The sequence below is a fragment of the Dama dama genome, chromosome 9, assembly GCF_033118175.1.
Source record: "Dama dama isolate Ldn47 chromosome 9, ASM3311817v1, whole genome shotgun sequence".
NCBI classification, from domain to species: Eukaryota; Metazoa; Chordata; class Mammalia; order Artiodactyla; family Cervidae; genus Dama; species Dama dama.
The window spans coordinates 67,453,906-67,474,132 of record NC_083689.1 but is presented as its reverse complement, the minus strand read 5'-3'; the positions used below and the strand labels follow the sequence as shown (position 1 = coordinate 67,474,132).

Below are 20,227 nucleotides of genomic sequence, written 5' to 3'. Positions count from 1 at the left end.
TTTCTGTGTACCTCAATTATAGTGCTATTTACAGCCTGCCTCAGTTGTTATTATGTCTCTCTTTTTTAGTATGTTAGAAATGTTTTGATGGCATTGATGGATTGGGTCTAATTATGTGGTTAGATTGGGTGTGTGTGAGTTAGTCTCCTCTGACTCTTTGCAACCTCATGAACTGCCCCTGTGTCCATGGAATTCTCCAGCAAGAATACTGGGGTGGGTTGCCATTCCCTTCTCCAGGGGATCTTCCCAACGCAGGGATTGAACCTGGGTCTCTTGCATTGCAGGCGGACTCTTTACCATCTGAGCCACCAGGGAAGCCCGTAGTTAATATATATAGGTACAAGATATGTGCTTATACATATTTAAGGCCTGGGTGTGTGTATGAATGTGTGAAATGCATTTTTTTTCCTCCCCGGTGATACTTTGTTATCTCAGAAATCAGCATCTCCTGTTTGTAAATAGACCAATAATATCTTTGCCTTAATCACTAAAGATCTGTACTTCTGGAAGGAATTGAATTGGTTAACTCTGCTATTCAAAAGCTGGTGTGATGTAAATCTTATCCTGATAGCTGAAATTTCATAATCTTCTCTCTGAAAAATTGAGATAGGGATGATTAATAACTAATAAGGTTTTTAAAAAAATGTCAGTAAAAGAAAAAGTTAGTAAATTGGACTTCATTGAAACTAAAAAGTTTTGCTCTGTGGAAAACTATGAAGAGGTTGAAAAGATAAGCTACAAACTGGAATAAAATATTTACAAACCACATGTCTGACAAAGGACTTGAATTGAGCTCTCAAAACTTAACAGCAAAAAGAAAAATCCAATTATTGAGCAAAAGATAAAAATAGCTGTTTTGCTGAAGAGGATATACAGATGGCAAGCACATGAAAAGATGTTTAGTATCATTAGCCATTAGAGAAATGCAACATAAAGCTTAAACCCATATCAGCACACCTATATCAGAATGGTTCAAATAAAAAATAACACTGCCAAATGCTGATGAGAATAAAAAGAAACGATTTCTTGTATATTGCTGGTAGAAATGTAAAATAGTTCAGCTACTTTGGTAAAGAGTATGGCAGCTTCTTATAAAATTAATCATGCACTGGTCATTTATTCCAGGGAAATAAAAGCTTATATTCCCATAAAAACCTGTATATAAATGTTTATAGGCATTTTAGTTGTAATAGGCCTAAACTGGAAACAGCTCAGGCATCCTTCAACAGGTGAATGGTGAAACAAATGAGATGCATCCATACTAAGGAACACTACTCAGCAATAAGAAGGGAGAAACTACTGATGCAACAACTTGGATGGATCTTGAGGGACTTTTGCTAAGTGGAAAAAACTCAAAAGGTTACATGCTGTATGATTGCATTTATCTAACATCTTGAAATGACAAAAGTATAGAGATGGAGAGTATCAGTGATTACTGTGTGTTAGGAGGTGAATGGGAGTGGCTAAAGATAGCTAAAACACAAGGGGTCGTTGGAATTGAATTATTCTGTATCCTGACTGTGGTAATGATTACATGAATCTGCATATGATAAAATTTCATAGAAGTAATTATACTTGTGTGAATGAGTGTAAACTTGATGAAATTTTGAGTTAGAGCAAGGGGTGGTATATATCGGTATCCTGGTTATGAAATGCTATAGTTACACAAACTGTTACCTTGGGGAAAATTGGGTGGAGTATATTAGAGCTCTATTATTTCTTACACCTGCACGTGACTTAGTGATAATCTCAAAAAGTTTAAACAAGTAACAAGTAAAAAAAGCCTATAATTAATTTTTTGGGGTGGGGGCCTTTTCTTTTACCAGGCAATGATATAATCATGTCGAATAAAGATGATCTTGAGAATGCAGTGATAACTGAAGCAACTCCCATCCGTGAAGATGAGAACTGTGAGCCAGCCAAGAATTTTGAGTCAGTTGACCAAAGTGCCAAGTCAGAGAGTAAATCAGAACCTGTAGCTTCTACTCGGAAAAGACCAGAGTCCAAACCTTCCAGTGACCTTGAGACAGAAGTTCTCCCTGTTCAGGCATCACAGGCTGCAGGCAAAGTAGAGTATCTATTAAAACACTGAGATTAAAAAATGTTGGGGCTAAAAGGAATATGGAATCAATACCAAATTGGGATTATAATTATTTATTTCCTTTTATAACCATAAAACATTAAATTTTCTCAGTTCTATAAATGCTTATGAGTAGTTGCCTTTGCTATTTGATACTTACATGCAGGTAACATACGTCTGCCAGTCAGTACATTTCTTGAGCCACACAGTATGTGTTTGTTCAGCCATACTTTTGGCCAGTAATTAGATATCTTGTGTATGCACTCTGACTTTCCTCTAATTTTTCCATTTTTCTTTGCCTTTGATTTTTCTGGCTACTGGAAAAAATAGGAGACTGTTTCCAAAGATGTACCCCAGTCCGGATGGGGCTATTGGGGCAGTTGGGGCAAGTCCTTGCTCTCCTCAGCCTCAGCTACAGTAGCCACAGTAGGTAAGGTCATCCTTTTGTTAATTTTTGTGTTTATTTTGCTACAGATCTGTGTTAAAAATGACTTTGTTAATCATTCTTCTTCCATGATTATGCAGAGACTTTATAGTTTGAGGATGCATTAGAATGATGGGCTGATTTATACTGCCACTAGAATTCGTAATTTTCGTTAGAAGGTTGACATTTAGGAATTATAAATATAAAGCTGTTATTTAGTGATAATCAATTTTTTGGGGGAAGAGATAAGGATAAACTCCCAAAAATCAGTTATATAAGGTCAAAGTAAAGTCTTGTAGTTGTAATGAATTTTAAAATCTGTGGGTTTAAATTTTGGTTTGTTTCTTAAGTTTTGGTGGCTAATTGCAAATAATATTCAAATATGAAATTGTTATCATTTTTCTCATCAGGACAAGGTATTTCAAATGTCATTGAGAAGGCAGAGACTTCCCTTGGAATCCCTAGTCCTAGTGAAATTTCAACAGAAGGCCAGTATACAACAGGTCAGTGTATGGAAATGTTACAGCCTAGAATTATAGATTGAAATGGTATAGTTCAGCTCATTTCTTCAGTAGATATTTATGGACTGTGATGTTCAGGGCATCATGGGACTGATGAGAAAGGAGACTTGAAATCTTTGACTGACAGAGATGTATGTCCTTTAACCACTTAGGTGTCTATTTTTCATTATTTATGCAAGGGGATGATATTTTATATTGCAGAGGACTGTTAAAAACATTAAATAAAACCATGAATGTAGAATGTAAAAATTGCCTAGCTTTTTGCTTGGCACAATTGAGTAAGAGTCTAAGAGTTAGCTGAGTGTGAATCTGTTGTGGCTTGACAAAATGTTTTAATGTGTTAGTTTTGGTGTTGTTGCACTGTCACTAAAGTTTGGTTCATTTTTTTAAGCCTTTTTTTTTCTGTCCTTCAGTTTGCATAGTTTTTGTTGTGTCTTTGCTAATCTTTTCTTTTGCTGTGTCTAATGCTAGTAAGTCCACACAATGACTTTTAAAAGGACCTGGGTTCCATCCCTGGGTTGGGAAGCTCCCCTGGAGGAAGGGAATGGCTACCCACTCCAGTATTCTGGCCTGGAGAATTTCATGGATAGAGGAGTCTGGCAGGTTACAGTCCATGGGGTCACAAAGAGTTGGACACGACTGAATGATGTTCAGTTTCATTTTTATTATATTTTCAACTCTAGAAATTCCATTTGTTTCTTTTTCCTTTGAATTTTCCATTTCTTACCTTCTGATGTATTTATTTTAGTGTCCCTGTCTGCTAATACCGTCATCTCTGACATTTGAATCTGTTTCTATTGACTAGTATTTTTTCTTGGTTATGGATACATTTTTCATTTCTTTTACGCTGGAAATTAAAAATGTTACATAGTTGAGTGGATTTTGTTGTCTTTTAAAGGGAGTGAGTTTTGTTTGGAGGGCAGTGAAGATATTTGTAGCTCGTGTGCATGCTTAGTTGCTCAGTCATGTCTGACTCTTTATGACTTCATGGACTGCAGTCTGCCAGGTTTCTCTGTCCATGGGGATTCTCCAGGCAAGAATACTGGAGTGGGTTGCCATGTCTTCTTCCAGGGGATCTTCCCAGCCCAGGGATTGAACCCAGGTCTCGCACATTGCAGGTGGATTATTTACTGTCTGAGCCACCGGAGAAGCCCAAGAATACTGGAGTGGGTAGCCTGTCCCTTCTTCAGGGGATCTTCCCAACCCAGGAATCGAACTGGGGCTTTCTGCATTGCAGGCAGATTCATTACCAGCTGATCTACCAGGGAAACCCATTTGTAGATTAGGTTGTTCTTTTTGAGACTTCATTTTAAGCTAATAGGGTGAATCTAGGGTGGCCTTTATAAGTGCTAGTTTAGCTTAGCTACTAAGCCTCTGACCCTTCTGAGGTTTCTATCTAATTTCTAGGTGTTTAACTAGGTCTGTCTACTTGATTGGTTGGAAGTCAAATATCTCTCAGCCTAGCATGCACTTTGGGCATTGTTTAGTTTACAGCTTCATGGTCATTCTTTGCCCAGTATCATAGAGTCTTCCAATATAAGAATAGCTTAGTATTCAGCCAAAGACTCAAGGGCATACCTGTGTAGATAGCTGTAAATCTTTACTTCTGTAGCTCCCTCCTCTCCAGTACAGTAAAGTCTGAAGATATTGTGGGTTCAGTCTCAGACCACTTCAATAAAGTGAATATTGCAATAAAGCGAGTCTCACAAATTTTTTTTTAATTTTTCAAGCATATGTAAAAATTTATACTATGTTATAACCTATTAAGTGTACAGTAGCATATCTTTAAAAAAGTGTACATACCTTAATTAAAAAATACTTCATTAATGAAAAATACTAACCGTTAATCTGACAATGGAGGGTTGCACAAACCTTGTTTGTTAAAAAAAAAAAAAAGCATTATCTGAAGAGTGCAGTAAAGTGCAATAAAATGAGGTATACTTGTACTCTGACCTGCAAATTCCCATTCAGCTTTCCTGGCCTCCTGCCTGTTTCTTCCACTTAGTAAGACTACTATGTTCTGCTTGGGTTTCCCTTCCTTGTGCTGCGATCTGGAAAGCAAACCAATCAGAATTCTCTTCATTTTTTTCTTTTCTCTCCTGAACCATAGTCCAGTATAGTCTGTTGTCTAGTATGTGGAGATAATTGTTCTTTATATTTTGTCCACTTTTTTAGATGCTGTGGTAGGAGGGCAAGTCTGACGTCAGATAATCCATCATAAAGTGAAGTCGCTCAGTCGTGTCCGACTCTTTGCGACTGCATAGACTGTAGCCCACCAGGCTCTTCCATCCATGGAGTGCTCTAGGCAAGAGTACTGGAGTGGGTTGCTATTTCCTTCTCCAGGGGATCTTCCCAACCCGGGGATCGAACCCGGGTCTCCCGCATTGCGGGCAGATGCTTTACCGTCTGAGCCACCAGGGAGCCCATCATAGTTGGAAGCAAAAGTCCTCCCTACAGTAGATTATTTGTTGATCTCCTATAAGAGATTTTAGTGTTAATAGTACAGATTAAAAAAAAAGTCTCCGTAATGCATGTCTGAATCTTATGAAGAAGCGTAATTTTCTAGGATAACGTTTAAAACAGCCTGGATTTTTTTTAAAAAATCAGATTTATTGAGTTAATAATTTACATAAAGTTCACTCTCTTTAGGTATAGTCATCCCCTAATATCCATGGGGATTGGTTCCAGGAGCCCTCCAGTGGATACCAAAATCTTCAGATGCTCAAGTCCTTTATATAAAATGAGTATCCACAGGTTTGACATCTACAGAACAGAGGGCCAGCTGTTCATAGTTTTATGTATTTTGACAAACATACAGTCCTCTTTACACTGTGTAATCATATTCCATTGTGATTATTCAGATATAGAATATTTCCTATATCTGTATATACAGGACACAAGAATATTTTTACCACCCCCCATACCCCTTTGTAGTCACTCCCCTCCACCAGTTCTTCAATCTCAGTGACACTGATCTTTTTTCTGACCCTGTGGTTTTACCTTGTGCAGAAAATCATGTTGTCTCTTATGTATAGTCAGTAGGTTGTTTGAAAGACTGGATTTTGTTTTGAAATAAAAATGAAAAAAAGTTGCCTTAGCTTTTATTTTAAATAGGCAAATGGTTTAAAATGCTTGAAAAATGCTAAGGCCTTGTATGTTGGAAGTAAGATCCAATTTTTAAAAATTCATATAGATGCTAATAAAGCAAACTTGTTTATGGACTGTCCATATTTACACATCCTTTCCCTACTATAGGAGAGACAAATGCCAAAGAGAATGGAAACTCCTCTCCAATGAGTGGGCCGTTTGGGGTGTTCTCGACCATCTCTACTGCTGTTCAGAGCACAGTAAGTAAAAATTGCCAAGGTGGCCTGCTTCCTTCCATGATTATAATGGGTTTTGTCTCTCTTTCTTTCTTTTTCCTTAAAAGTCTTGGGGACTCATTACTCTTATGGGAGTTCAAATTGCTGAAGATCATTCACTTTGATCTTAAGTGTAGAGTGAGAGCTACTTGAAAAACTTAGAAGTAAAAGAGGGAGGAGGAGATGAGTAATGGAGAGGGAATGTACATAATATTTTATGGACTAAGAATTCTTAGTTTGTTGGTCCTAGAAAAACCTCTCTGCTTTACAAAAATATTTTTCTCATAATTACATCTTTTAGATGAAGGGAAAATGAAGTGTTTATGATGAATACTTATAAAGCCATGGATGATTAGAAACATTTTTGAAAGGATTATATAAGAAGCTTAATATCTCCTGCATGACAATAGCTAGTACTTTTTATTTTAACTTTTTATTTAGTATAATCTATATTCAGAAAAATGAAATCATAAGTGTTCACTTTTAATTTGCACAATGTGAACATATTCAGACTAAGAAACAACATGGTGGTATATCAGATGTCTCCCCTGTGCTGTCTCCCTGTCTTCTCTACCTCCCTCTCTTGCTGTCTAAGGTAGCTACAATTCTGTCTTCTACCAACATACAGTAATTTTGCTTGTTATATAAAGAATCATAAAAAATGTACTCTATTGTATCTGGTTTCTTTCATTCATTATTATGTTTGTATAATTTATTCATGGTATGGCTGTGTGGTGTATTCCATTTTCTTTGTTGTGTTTCATTGAGTGACTGTGTAACACTCATTCCAGAGTTGGTAAGTGTTGAGGTAGTTTTCAGCTTTTAGCTTTTATGATAGTACTCCTGTGAGCATTCTTATGTGTCTTTTGATGAACCTCTACACATTTTTTTGAGTCTTTAACCATGGGTAGAGTTGCTAGGTCATAGGATATTCATATATTCAGATATACTCATAGTTTTCCAAAGTGAGTATACTGCTTTACATTCCCATAAGTGCAGTATGATTGTTTTAGTTGCCCCACTTTCTTGCCAGTTGGTATTGTTATCCACTATTTAACATGATCAAAACATGCAGGTGTCTTTCTTCAACGTTATTGTGACAAGGTTGCATGTGTTTCCTAGGGAAAGAGTGTTATCAGTGGGGGTTTGGATGCCTTAGAATTCATTGGAAAAAAGACAATGGATGTAATAGCAGAAGGGGATCCTGGATTTAAAAGAACCAAGGGTCTGATGAACCGGACTTCCACACTGTCTCAGGTACTATTTGCATTTATCTGTTTACTTTCTGTTTCTATTTTGATCTGTATTTTTGCCTGTGTTAACTTGGGACCTTGTTAGTATTTCCTTTTGAGGACTTTTTAGTGAATTTTTTTTAAGTTAAGGTTTTTTTTTTGTTGTTGTTGGTGAGGGGATACACAGCTCTAATGCTTAGAAAAAATGTGCAGTTCTTTTTTTTTTGCCTCCTCTTTCCTTCCCTCAGAATGTCTTGTCAATGCAGTATAAGATGCCAAGCCCTTTTAGGGTTGTTTATTAGATTAACAGTAAAAAGCATGTTCAGAAAAACACTTGGTTCCTAGGGTGTTATTTACCCTGTGTAGGAGCAAATTATGTGATCATATTTTCCCTGCAGCTTCTGAGCCTTTCTGATTTGAATCACAGTTCCAGAATGAAAGAGCAGTGTTATTCATCTCAGTTTTGCTTCCCTCGACTTTCAAAACTCATCCTTAAGCTTTTGTTACTTGTTGCAGTAAAACGCCTCCACCTCTCTTTCAGGTTTTACGAGAGGCAAAGGAGAAAGAAGAACTATGGACTTCCAATGAGGTTACCATGGAAACAGACAAGAAAACTCATTATGGGCTACTCTTTGATGAATTTCAAGGCCTTTCACATCTAGAAGCTCTGGAGATGCTCTCTCGAGGAAGTGAAATAAAGGTAATTCCAAACCAAAAATTTCATCTGGGATAGTCTTTCAGTAAAAGCACACTGCATAGTCTCTTTTCCTTTGTGCAGTTGGAAAATGAAATGTATGTCAGGTAGAGGCTTGAGGCACTCTGAAAATACTGTGCCAAAACAAACAAACAAAATTAATATTTGAATTAATTGCTAGAAATAGAATGAGTCAAGTGTTGTTTCTCTAAATTTGTTAAAGACAAATGGACAGATTAATAAAGATGTCTTAATAGTACATCTATCATTTGTCCTTCATCTTATTCTTTTTTTCTTTTTATAAGTTTCTTTGGCTTAAAATGCTGATTTGGATTTAGTTATCTGTTAGCTTTTAATTGATTCAAGACTATTTCATTTTCTCCTAATTTTTAAGCTGAGTTAAGCACTAATTTCTATACATTTCTTGTTTATATTGTTTTTGATGAGATGAAGTGCATTCAGGCTGGTATGGCTGCAGTGGTTTATATTGTTTTTGGAAGCACAAATTCTCCCTATCTTTCATCTTGTGTTAAGGTTCTTAAGAGCTTGTGAATTGATAATTTTAATTTTACTATGATCTGTAACCTCTTCTGCATTTGAGAATGTTTTTCTTTTTTATGCTTATTATCTTGTATCAATTCAGGTGAAATCTATTCTTAATTCTCTAAGTGGAGAAGAATTAGAGACTCTAAAACTTGAATTGGAGCAACTCAAAGAAGCATTTTCCCTAGCAGAGTTCTGTGAAGAAGAGGAGGAAGAGAAGAAAGGTAATATGGAAATCCAGCATTTGAGTGGAAAGGATGTAGTGTGTTTATGTGCAGTACATATGTAGATATCAGTACATATATAACCATCATATGTCCTAAATATTTTATACTAGTCTTGCAAAAGTATAATTTTTCCTTGGAACTTTATGTACCTTTGAAACTAGCTTCTGAAGTAAGTACAGGGTACCTTGTTGGCTATTTATCAAAGAACTTGAACATGGCAGCAAATGGTCTACATATTGTATTAGAACTGACTTATGAGGAAACTCTATATCATCAAGGTCAGCTTTTAATATCTGGGAAAATAAGTGGGACTTTCTGCATAGCCCTGTGGCATTAGAGTCCATATGTATTACTGTTCATTCCAAGTGAAGGCAAGAAGATATTGGTCATCAGGATGTACAGAGATACTGAAGAATGCACTGCAGAGATCTATCACAGAAAACAAGTCACTATTTTAGAAATATAGGACAGTAAGGTATGGGGGTTTGGCACTACAGAATGGCAAAGAATAATAGCATTGATAGATCTCAAGTCTTTTACAAATCTCTAACTTTTGCCATTAGGTTTTTTTAACCTGCAGATTGGGAGTGTTACAAGGTTTGGGGCAAGGCACAATATGCCCTGTCTCAATGTAAGCTGATAGCATAGATTTTTTTTCTTCTATGGCCTTCTGATGGGGTATTAATTAATGAATATTGGGCAGGGATTTATTCTGGTTTGTGGTAATTTTAATGGGTGATGTGGAATATATTTTATTTATTTTTAATTGGAGGATAATTGCTTTACAATGTTGTGTTGGTTTCTGCCATACATCAACATGAGTCAGCCACAGGTATACATATGTCCCCTCCTGTCTCCCACCCATTCCACTCTAGGTTATCCCAGAGCCCTGTATATACCACATCTTCTTAAACCAATCATCTGGTTATATAATATCTTGCTAAATAGATAATATTTATATAATATCTTATTCTGTGTAAAGAGTCCTGATACAAAATGGTCCTTAAATATGAATTTTTAAAGCTGTCTTGACACATTGAGAAGACAGTAAGCATGGTAGATACAAGGATGGATTTTGGAGTTAGACGTGGTTTCTAAATCAAGATCTGCCATTTATTAAGCCTTGTGACTTTGGGAAGTTACTTAACCCTGAGCTTCTGTTTCCTCAACTGTAAGTAGAGGTGGCTAATCTCTCAGTTTGTTATAAGGACTAAATGAAATGTTATGTTTAATGTGTGGCTCATAGTAAACACTCAACAAATGGTGGCTATTGTTTTCATTATTAGAATGGCATAAGTAAATAAATAAAGATCTTCATTTTCAAAGTCTCACTTCGCAGGAAACCTATAAATTGATTTTTGATTTGCTTAAGTTGCTCCATTATTCCTACATGCCCTGGTGTGATAATCCCTGATTATTTTATGAACTTAATTTAGGCTATTTGTACATAATACCATTAACAGTATTTGTTTAATTTAGTCAACATCTCGCTTTGTATAGCAATCAGAAATCCTGATTTTAAGTACCATTCAGAAGACTCTAGGGAATTTCTAAACAGATGGATTTGTGTCTGTGATATTTTTATTCCTTACCTGTTGGCCAGATATCAGGATTCTGCAAAGACAGCATTGAGTGCTGCATGCCACCTTTTCCAACAGGCCTCCCTAGTGATTCTGGTTGAGAATGCAACACTGACCTTGGTATTTAATTATATCTCAGTGAAGTTTAAAAAAAAAAAGTGATGGTAGGATAGGGGAGAGAAAACCACAGATCAACATCTGGTGATGTTGATCGTCTTCAGTTTCTGTCAGCATCCTTAGCCTTTGCCTTTCTATCTTATGTACCTGATCCCTTCATTTTTGTAGGAGACTTCTGCTTGTGGTGCCAGCCTCTCTTCTGAGTCTTCCCAAAGCACCAACCCTGTCTTCCTTTTGTCTTTGCATACTTTTGTTCTAATGTAACAACTGCTTTTTAAGCTCAAATTGATGGGGAGTACATGACAAAGATCTCCATTACCCACCCCCCCACCCCCCCCCCCCCGTATATTTTTTAGATTCCACATATAAGTGATAACATAGTTTTTATCTTTCTCTGTTTCACTTATTTCACTAAGCCTAATACAAACATTTTTTGATTAATCTTCAGCAGTAAAAGTTTTTTGAGCACTTAGACCCTATATATATATATATATTTGAATGTGTATAAATTATAAATGTGTACTACCATAATAATACATTATTTACATTCTAAAGTGTATCCTAGAAAAGAACTTCTTAAAGAGTGAGAGATACATATGGAATTTAGAAAGATGGTAACGATAACCCTATATGCAAAACAGAAAAAGAGACACAGATGTACAGAACAGAATTTTGGACTCTGTGGGAGAAGGCGAGGGTGGGATGTTTCGAGAGAACAGCATCGAAACATGTATATTATCTAGGATGAAACAGATGACCAGCCCAGGCTGGATGCATGATACAAGTTCTCGGGCCTGGTGCACTGGGAAGACCCAGAGGAATCGGGTGGAGAGGGAGGTGGGAGGGGGGATCCGGATGGGGAATACATGTAAATCCATGGCTGATTCATGTCAATGTATGACAAAAACCACTACAATATTGTAAAGTAATTAGCCTCCAACTAATAAAAATAAATGAAAAAAAAAAAAGAGATAAATGGCTATAAGTAGAAGTCATTTTTTTCCCCTCCTACACTTTATCAGATTATTTTATAAACTCTTTGAGATGCTTGCATCCCACTTGAATGAACATTCATCCCTTGATCCCAAATAATTTAGAGCTTTGCTGGGAAAATAAAATGTCCTGCTAAGAGTCAGATTTTTAGTAGGATATGATTAGAAGTTGTTTAGACAAGGTACAAAGGTCATAGTTGTATCGTTGAGTGAGGTCAATTTTTCCCAAACTGTGTTATACCTGGGATCACTAAACCATTTGAATGTTCTGCCTGGAATCCCAAGGGAGGACAAAAGAATAGCAGATAGACAAGAATCAAGGCAGATTTTCTTCCCCTTAAGGATTTTGGGGAGGAAAGCAGGTATGAAGCAGTAATAATTTGCTTTGGTAACCATGAACTAGTGACTGAGAGATCCATAGATTGTAAGTGCTGGGAGATTTCTGTATACAAGAATTCTCTCTGTAGTCTTTGGTGCAGAAAACACTTGGACTGTGATTCAAAGAGGAAATTGGCTAGGATTTAGATGAATAGAGAGAAACAGCATTTCCTGTCATTTGTTGGGATGTGTTGATTGTCTTTGATCTTGACTCACCTATTTGCTTGCATGTTTCTCAGGTATTAAGAATTCCATGTTCCACATCATTGCTCATCAAGCTTATTCCAGTAGCTTCCTCACCATCCTTCCAACATCCTGGAATCCTTTTTCCTCTTCCTTTTTTATTATCTGCTATTATTCTTATCTGGTTTCTGGATTATTGCCTCAACCTTCCTGCCTTCCTTCATGTTTCTCTTTCATTCCATTCCCGCCAGGAAGCTAAAGTGATCTTTCTAAAATTTTAATTGGATTTGCCTGTTTGTTTAAAATCATTCAGCAACTCCTCATTCTCTTTGTGAAACGTTCTGAATTCTTCACCATGGTTTATAACATCCTTTAATACCTGAATCCTGCTTACTTTCGTAGCTTCATTCTATCCCTCTTCTCCTTCTTCCATCAGGACAAGCCCAATGTATAGAACTTCTTGCCATGCTTTCTGGATCTTTGTACTTGTTTTCTCTGCCTGAAGCCATTCTCCTGGCTAACTTGTACTTGTCTTTTATGTCCCAACTTAAATTTAGTTTCTTTGGAAGCACATGCATAGTACTGTTAGTGCTCTGCCTTCATCAGTTCTCCATTTATGCTTATAGGATATAATATAAAGAGCACAGGCTGTGGATTTGGGGTGGGAAGGCCAAGGTTTGACTCCTAATTTATTATGAGATTTGGGGAATGTAAATTAACCTCTTCAGGCCCTATTTTCTTCATCTCTAAAATGGGATAGTGATGCTTTTTTTTTTTTTAAACAAGTCCATTGAAAGAATTCATAATAAAATATACATTAAAAAGGATTTTGTAAGCACTGAAGCATCTTGCTCATGTAATTCACTTCTGCTGTTAGTACTACTGCTGCTGCTACTATCATTTCTCTTCTCTCCCCTGCAGTGATCCATTCCTGTCTTTGTACAGTGTTTTACATGGGACTTGTTTTTCTAGGGGATGAAGACTTTACCAAAGAGATAACAGAGCTATTTTCCCAGCTGCATGTCTCCTCCAAACCAGAGAAACTTGCCAGGGTAAGTTTTTCCTCTTGGTGATTTTCAGTTTTTTGCATACATATATTTAGTGGATAAAGAATGTAAGGTTGTAAATTCCTGGCAAGGATGTCACCAACACCAAGGGTATATTCTGAGTTCCATACCTTGTGTCTGCTTCTTGGTTTCACAGGTTAGTGTGTTAAACTCACACTGCACCTCCCACCCCCAACCCCCCAACACATCTGCCATCCTCACCTGTTTTCATATGGACTGCTTTGCTTGTCTGAAAGCTTAAATTAGGCCCCAGCCTTTGGTCGTGCTCACCAGCCATTGTGATACCAATGGGCTAGCTCACTATTGAGGTCTCACTCTCTGTTGACGTTCTCAGGGCGCTGAGTGATTCACAGATGATGGCTTGTGGCCCCTGCCGTTAGGTAGCTAGAGGCTGCCATTTCCCAGAACCCAGTAACTCAGATAATGACCATTTAGCTTGTGGAAATGAGAGAGTTCTTGACCTGGACCTTGCTCTTTGGTGGTGATGCCTGAGCTGGAGCACAGGACTTTGGTCAGAGCTCAGGGTAGGTCGGGAGAGACTGTTTCCAGAGCAGGACCCGCCTAGCCTTTATACCAGTGTGCCAGCTCTTAGGAACTATTCTATGGGTCTTGGGCTGCCTGCTGCCTCTTCACCCTCTTCTCCTCATCTCAAGAAACATCTTAGGATCAGTTAGCAGCAGGCACACATTGCTTCCTGGCCAGGGAAGACTGACAGCCATTAAATAGACATCAGAGTCACCTCTTGCATACCCCAGGGTAAGAAATATGATGCTTGAGGGAAGTTATGCATTGCTCTCTCATGACCAGTGAAAATGCTGCATTCTCTAGGAAAGCTTTCGGCACCTCGCCTCAGCAGCTCCTCTCCCTCATCTTGTCTGTAGCACTTTTAACTACAGCATTTTATAGCTTGGATCGTAGTGTTTTTGTTTTGGAAATAATATCCAACTTAGAAAAAAGTTACAAGAATAGAACAAATAGCCCTTCATATACCTGATAACATTTTACTTCATTTACTTAATCATTTGTGCTTGCAAATGTGTTCTCTTTCTATCCCTTTCTCTCTCCCTCCCTCATACATACATGCACACACATGTTATAACTATTATTGGGATTATTTCTGGCCTTGTTATGTGGCATGCAGGATCTTTAGTTCCACAACCAGGGATCAAACCCATACCATCCACAGTGGAAGCATGGAATCTTTTTATTTATTTATTTTATTTATTTATTTATTTTATTATTATTATTATTATTTTTTCCAGTGGGTTTTGTCATATTTTAAATTTTTTTTTATTTATTTTTTTATCATTATTATTATTTTTTTTCCAGGGAAGCATGGAATCTTAACCACTGGACTGCCAGGGAATTCCCTGGGACTATTTCTTGAGAGTAAATTATAAGTATGATAGCCCTGTACTCCTAAATATTTCAATATGTGTCTCTTAAGAATATGGATAGTCCCTTCTATAACCACACTAATTATCAACTGCAATAAATTTAACATTGATACCATACTTTATTTAATCTGTTGTCCACATTCCAGTTTTGTCAGTTGACCTGATAATGTCCTTCATTTTTTCCCTTTAATGTTGGAGCAAGTACATGATCATAAATTGTATTTCTTTGTCACATACTTTGTCTCTCATAATCTGTATTTACTTCGTTTTTGTTTGTTTAGTCCCTTTTAATATGGAATAGTCCTTAGCCTTTCTTTATCTTTTATTATTTTGACATTTTTGAGAAATACAAGTCCCTTCTTCTCCCTTTATAGAAGTAGAGTATTCCTTACTTGAGGGTTGTCTGATGTTTTCTCATGATTAAAGTCAAGTTATGCATTCTCAGCTGAAAGAGCTTGTAAATAATGTTGTATCCTGCACAGGGTACAAAATATATAGAGGCACATGATGTCCATCCGTCCCTTATTGGTGGGGTGTTGTCTGATTTCTTACTGTATGGTTATGATTTTGTTCCTGTGCTACTAATAGGCTTTCTGTGGGGAGACATTTTTAAGACCATACAAATACCCTGCTGCTCATCATTCAGCATCCTAGCTTTAGCAGCTATTCATGATTCTTGATGCACCAGTCTTTACTGTGATGATTGCCAAATGATGATTTGTTTCAATCTCAGTACATGCTTCACATTTAGCAGTTGGCTGTCAGCATTCTGCTGAAGAGTTAAGAACTTTACCTTCTCCCCTTGTCTCTTTATTATCTGTTATTGGTATGGTCTCATGGGTTTCTATTTTTTTCCCCATTGGTTTGTAATTCATTACTGTCCTTAATTATTTTGGTGTTCAAATTGTCCTTCAAGCTGACTCCTGTGTGACGTGTCCCTATTAGTCTTTGAGTATTTCCTTATTTTTGGGCATAATAAGATCTTGTGCCTTCCATATTTCTCCCTAGAATCAACCTGAAATTCAAGGAGCCATGGTTCCTTTTTGATATTTCAGGCCAAAACCTAGATGCTAGATGTGCTCATTGTTTGGGGTGTCTTTGTTTCTAGGCTTGTTGGCAGACCTGTGTGTGTGTGTTTGTTGGCAGAGCTGTGTGTGTGTGTTAACTTGCTTCAGTCACATCCAGCTTTTTGTGACCCTGTGGACTGTAGCCCACCAGGCTCCTCAACTGTGGGATTTTCCGGGCAAGAATACTGGAGGGGATTGCCATGCTCTCCTCTAGGGTATCTTCCCAGCTGAGGGATCGAACCCGTGACTCTTATGTCTCTTGCGTTGGCAGGCAGGTTCTTTACCAGTAGTGCCACCTGGGAAGCTGCAGAGCCAGGAAGTGTATTTAGCTTTATTTTTCTGGGCTCCAGAAAAATTGCTCCATCTGCAATCAGTGCAGATGGTGATTGCAGCCATGAAATTAAAAGATGCTTACTCCTCGGAAGGAAAGTTATGACCAATCTAAACAGCATATTAAAAAGCAGACATCACTTTGTCAACAAAGGTCCATCTAGTCAAGGCTGTGGTTTGTTCAGTGGTCATGTATGGATGTGAGAGTTGGGCTATAAAGAAAGCTGAGCACTGAAGAATTGATGCTTTTGAACTGTGGTGTCGGAGAAGACCTTTGAGAGTCCCTTGGACTGCAAGGAGATCCAATCAGTCCATCCTAAAGGAGATCAGTCCTGGGTGTTCATTGGAAGGACTGATGTTGAAGCTCAAATTCCAATACTTTGGATACCTGATGTGAATAGTTGACTTATTTGAAAAGACCCTGACGCTGGGAAAGATTGAGGGCAGGAGGAGAAGGGGACGACAGAGAATGAGATGGTTGGATGGCATCACCGACTCAATGGACATGAGTTTGGGTAAACTCTGGGAGTTGGTGATAGACAGGGAGGCCTGGCGCGCTGCAGTTCATGGGGTCGCAAAGAGTCGGACACGACTGAGTGACTGAACTGAACACACATGTGCACCACCCTGTGTATATGCATAAGTGTATGTATGTGTGTAAATGTGTATACGCATATACTTATTTCAGAGATCATGAGTTCATACCAATAACCCCAGTTTCAGTCCATTTTTATGGGTTCTTCTTTACCTCTCCCCATTTTACATTTGTCTCTTTCACAGTAAGAACTCTGTCTCCCAGTAACATTGCCACATTTTCTACTTTCCTCTATCCTCTAATGCATTTGAAATGTATGCTTGCCCATACTACTATAAAACCAATCTACAAAAAAATTTATGATTTATTTACTGTCTTCTCTTGTTAATTTAATCTTTGAATATGTAGAGTATTAACGTGTGTTCAAGTCAGAACTTCAAAAAAATATGCACAGAAGTGTCACTCCCTCCCAATTCCTATCTACTCCATTCTCTTCTCTCCTTTTATATTTTGAACTTTCTTGTTGTCCAGCGTATCCTTCCTATGTTTCTTTTTTAGATAACAGATATATTTTCTTATCTCCTTATATAAAAGTATTCATACTATATGTATACTCCATGTAGCACTTTATTCACTTAACTGTGCAGATGTACTTCATAAAATCATCATTGGTTCGTTCTTGTTTTTAAATGTGTGTATCTCACCTCCCATTCTAACAGTTAAATTTCTTCAAGACTGGATCTGTGATATGCTTTATTGTTCTTAAAATCCCACCTTTACCATCTTACTTTCTGTGCAGTCTTAAACAAATTGCTCAACCTCTCTGTGCCTCAGCTTCTCTGTCTGGGAGGCAGGGATAATGTAGGGTTCCTGTAAAGATTTAATGTGTTAATACACACAGAGCTCTGAAAAGTACCTGGCCCATAGTAAATATACATTGTTTATAGTCCTGAAGAAGGTATCTCAGTGTGTTATACATTTAGATGTTCAATAAATACATTTATAATAAACCTTTATTTTGCTAGGTGCTAAGGAAAAAGTAATGAAAGAGACATAGTTTCTCTGCTCAAAGAGATTATAATAATAAGTTATTTAGTCCTAGTCATTCTCTGAAAGCAGTTTTCATATTGCTTATATTTTGGGTTTTGAGACTTAAGATAAACAATGATTAAGGATAAGGGCCTGATTACTTCCAGGAATTTATATGAGAGTCTGTATGAGGCAGAGGAAAAGCAATGAAATAAAAATCTGAGAGCGCAATTCTGATTCTTATTCTGACCCTCACATGTGATGTAGTCAAATCCCATTCCTTCTTCAAGGCCTCACTTTTTTTTCAGCAAAATAAATAAATAAGCTGTTGCAGAAGCTAAGCTCAAAGGTGCCTTTTAATTTGTAGGTCTTCCCCGGTGGCTCAGTGGGTAAATAATCTGCCTGCAGTGCAGGAGATGCAGGGTATATCACTGGGTTGGGAAGATCCTCTGGAGGAGGAAATGGCAAGCCACTCCAGTATTCTTGCCTGAAAAATCCCACAGACAGAGGAGCCTGGCGGGCTACAGTCCATGGGGTTGCAAAGAGTTGGACATGACTAAGCATGAGCCTAGAGGCTCAGATGTAAGGAAGCTACCTGCAATGCAGGAGACCCGGGTTTGATCCCTGGGTCAGGAAGATCCCCTGAAGAAGGGAATGGCTACAAACTCCAGTACCCTTGCCTAGAGAATTCCATGGACAGTAGAGCCTGACAGACCATGGGCTACAGTCCATGGGGTTGCAAAGAGTCGGACACAGCTGAGCTACTGACAATAGCAACAAGCACTGATGAGTCTGGATCTCATCAGTGGAAGGTTCCATACTGATCTGGGTGTGGAGGGTGGCTACCTTGGTATTTTCTTGAAAAGGATGATAAATTACATTGAGTCAGTAGAATGGACTGTAATAACATCACTTAATGTATTTATTACTTGAGAGGTTATTTTAAGTATATAAGCCTACTAAAATGACTCTTAAGTATGTTAAATTTATAGTATCAGTTTTCTGTTTTATATGGCCTTATCTCTATTTTTCTTTTTTCCATCTCACATAAATCAGTGTCTGTTTTTTCTCTCATTTTATCTCCTCAAAGAAATTGTAGAGACTTTCACATATATTTAGACTATTCTTCAACTGTTAGAATTCTTAACAGCCTCATCTCTCACTATTCTCTTCTATATAAATTTCACCTCCCCAACCTCATCTTTTACCATACTTCTCCCATCCCTCTGCTTATGTCTCTCATTGTCTAAATATTTTATATGGCTAACACCTCTTAAATTTCAGAATTCAGCTCAAATATTGCTCCTCAGAGATTTCCTGCCCACCCAAATGGAATCTGCTTTCTACTCACCCACTCTACACTCTTTAGCACTTCATTTTATTTTCTTCATGCTTTTACATGTTTGCTTGTTAATTGTCCTTTCGTAGTAGAATAAAGATCAGGGCCATAGTTTGTATTAGTCACTATATTCCCAGCATCTAGGACAGTATGTGCTACATATTTATAACAAATGAATGAATGTACCCTATTATCTGGTCTTACCAGTTATCTCACAGTTTTCTCAGTACACCTTGTGTTTTCTTGCTTCCAAATCTTTATATAGTTAATTATTTATTTTTTAATTTCGAAGGTTAATGCTTTAGTAGTGGGAAGGTTATAGATCAGAGCCAGATTATACCTGAGGAACTTTTGGGAGGCCCTGTATTACAGGGGGAAGAACCTTGAAGTGAATGTCGAGTACATAGATTCTACTGTAGCTCATTCGTGTGTACCCTTGGGTATAGCACCACTTATTGATTCTTAAAGGCTCAGCCCTAATACTATGTCTGTAATAAAGCCTGTAATTCTCTCAGTTTTCAGTTGGAATAGCTCTCAAGGTCTTCTTTGGATTCCTGTTGCTTGGTTACAACTCTCAACACATTCTGTCTATACAAAATCACTCAAGTGGGTCAACTCATTTAATGGCAGTAAACATTTCCTTAAAAACCTGGACTCTCTCAGTTGCAAATGACAGAAACTTAAGTCAGACTGGATTAAGAGAAAGGCGTATTTATTAGCTCAGGAAACTAGAAAGCTGGGGCTTCCCTGGTGGCTCAGTGGTAAAGAATCTGCCTGCCAATGCGAGGAGACCTGGGTTCAGTCATTGGGTTGGGAAGATTCCTTGGGGAAGGAAATGGCAACCCACTCCAGTATTCTTGCCTGGGAAATGCCATGGACTTAGGAGCCTGGTGGGCTACAGTCCATGGGGTCACAAAGAGTCAGACACAACCTAGCAACCAAACAACAAGCTGAAAGGGTGTTTAGGGGACTGTAGGCATACATAAAAGGGTTGTTGAGGTGCCCAGTCTCCTGGGATGTCTTTGAAAGTTACTTGGGGCAAACAGTGTTTGGATGGAGAATTGAAAGAAAATTGAGTTGCTTTGATTTAAGGGAAAAAAGTGGGAAAGACAGTCTGGACTAAGGGAATA

General features: G+C 37.7%; 1 protein-coding gene across 3 annotated transcripts in view; it reads left to right on the top strand.

Moving 5' to 3' along the window:
• The window catches only part of FAM114A2 (family with sequence similarity 114 member A2), a 37,099-nt gene that overhangs the window by 2,589 nt on the left and 14,283 nt on the right, over nucleotides 1–20,227 (top strand). For all 3 annotated transcript variants that reach the window (XM_061151792.1, XM_061151793.1, XM_061151790.1), the window contains exons 2-9: nucleotides 1,827–2,068; nucleotides 2,411–2,510; nucleotides 2,915–3,007; nucleotides 6,281–6,372; nucleotides 7,510–7,644; nucleotides 8,161–8,319; nucleotides 8,957–9,080; nucleotides 13,306–13,385. In XM_061151792.1, coding sequence (XP_061007775.1) covers nucleotides 1,841–2,068; nucleotides 2,411–2,510; nucleotides 2,915–3,007; nucleotides 6,281–6,372; nucleotides 7,510–7,644; nucleotides 8,161–8,319; nucleotides 8,957–9,080; nucleotides 13,306–13,385 — 1,011 coding nt within the window. In that variant the 5' untranslated portion in view covers nucleotides 1,827–1,840. The remainder of the gene's footprint in view (nucleotides 1–1,826; nucleotides 2,069–2,410; nucleotides 2,511–2,914; nucleotides 3,008–6,280; nucleotides 6,373–7,509; nucleotides 7,645–8,160; nucleotides 8,320–8,956; nucleotides 9,081–13,305; nucleotides 13,386–20,227) is intronic.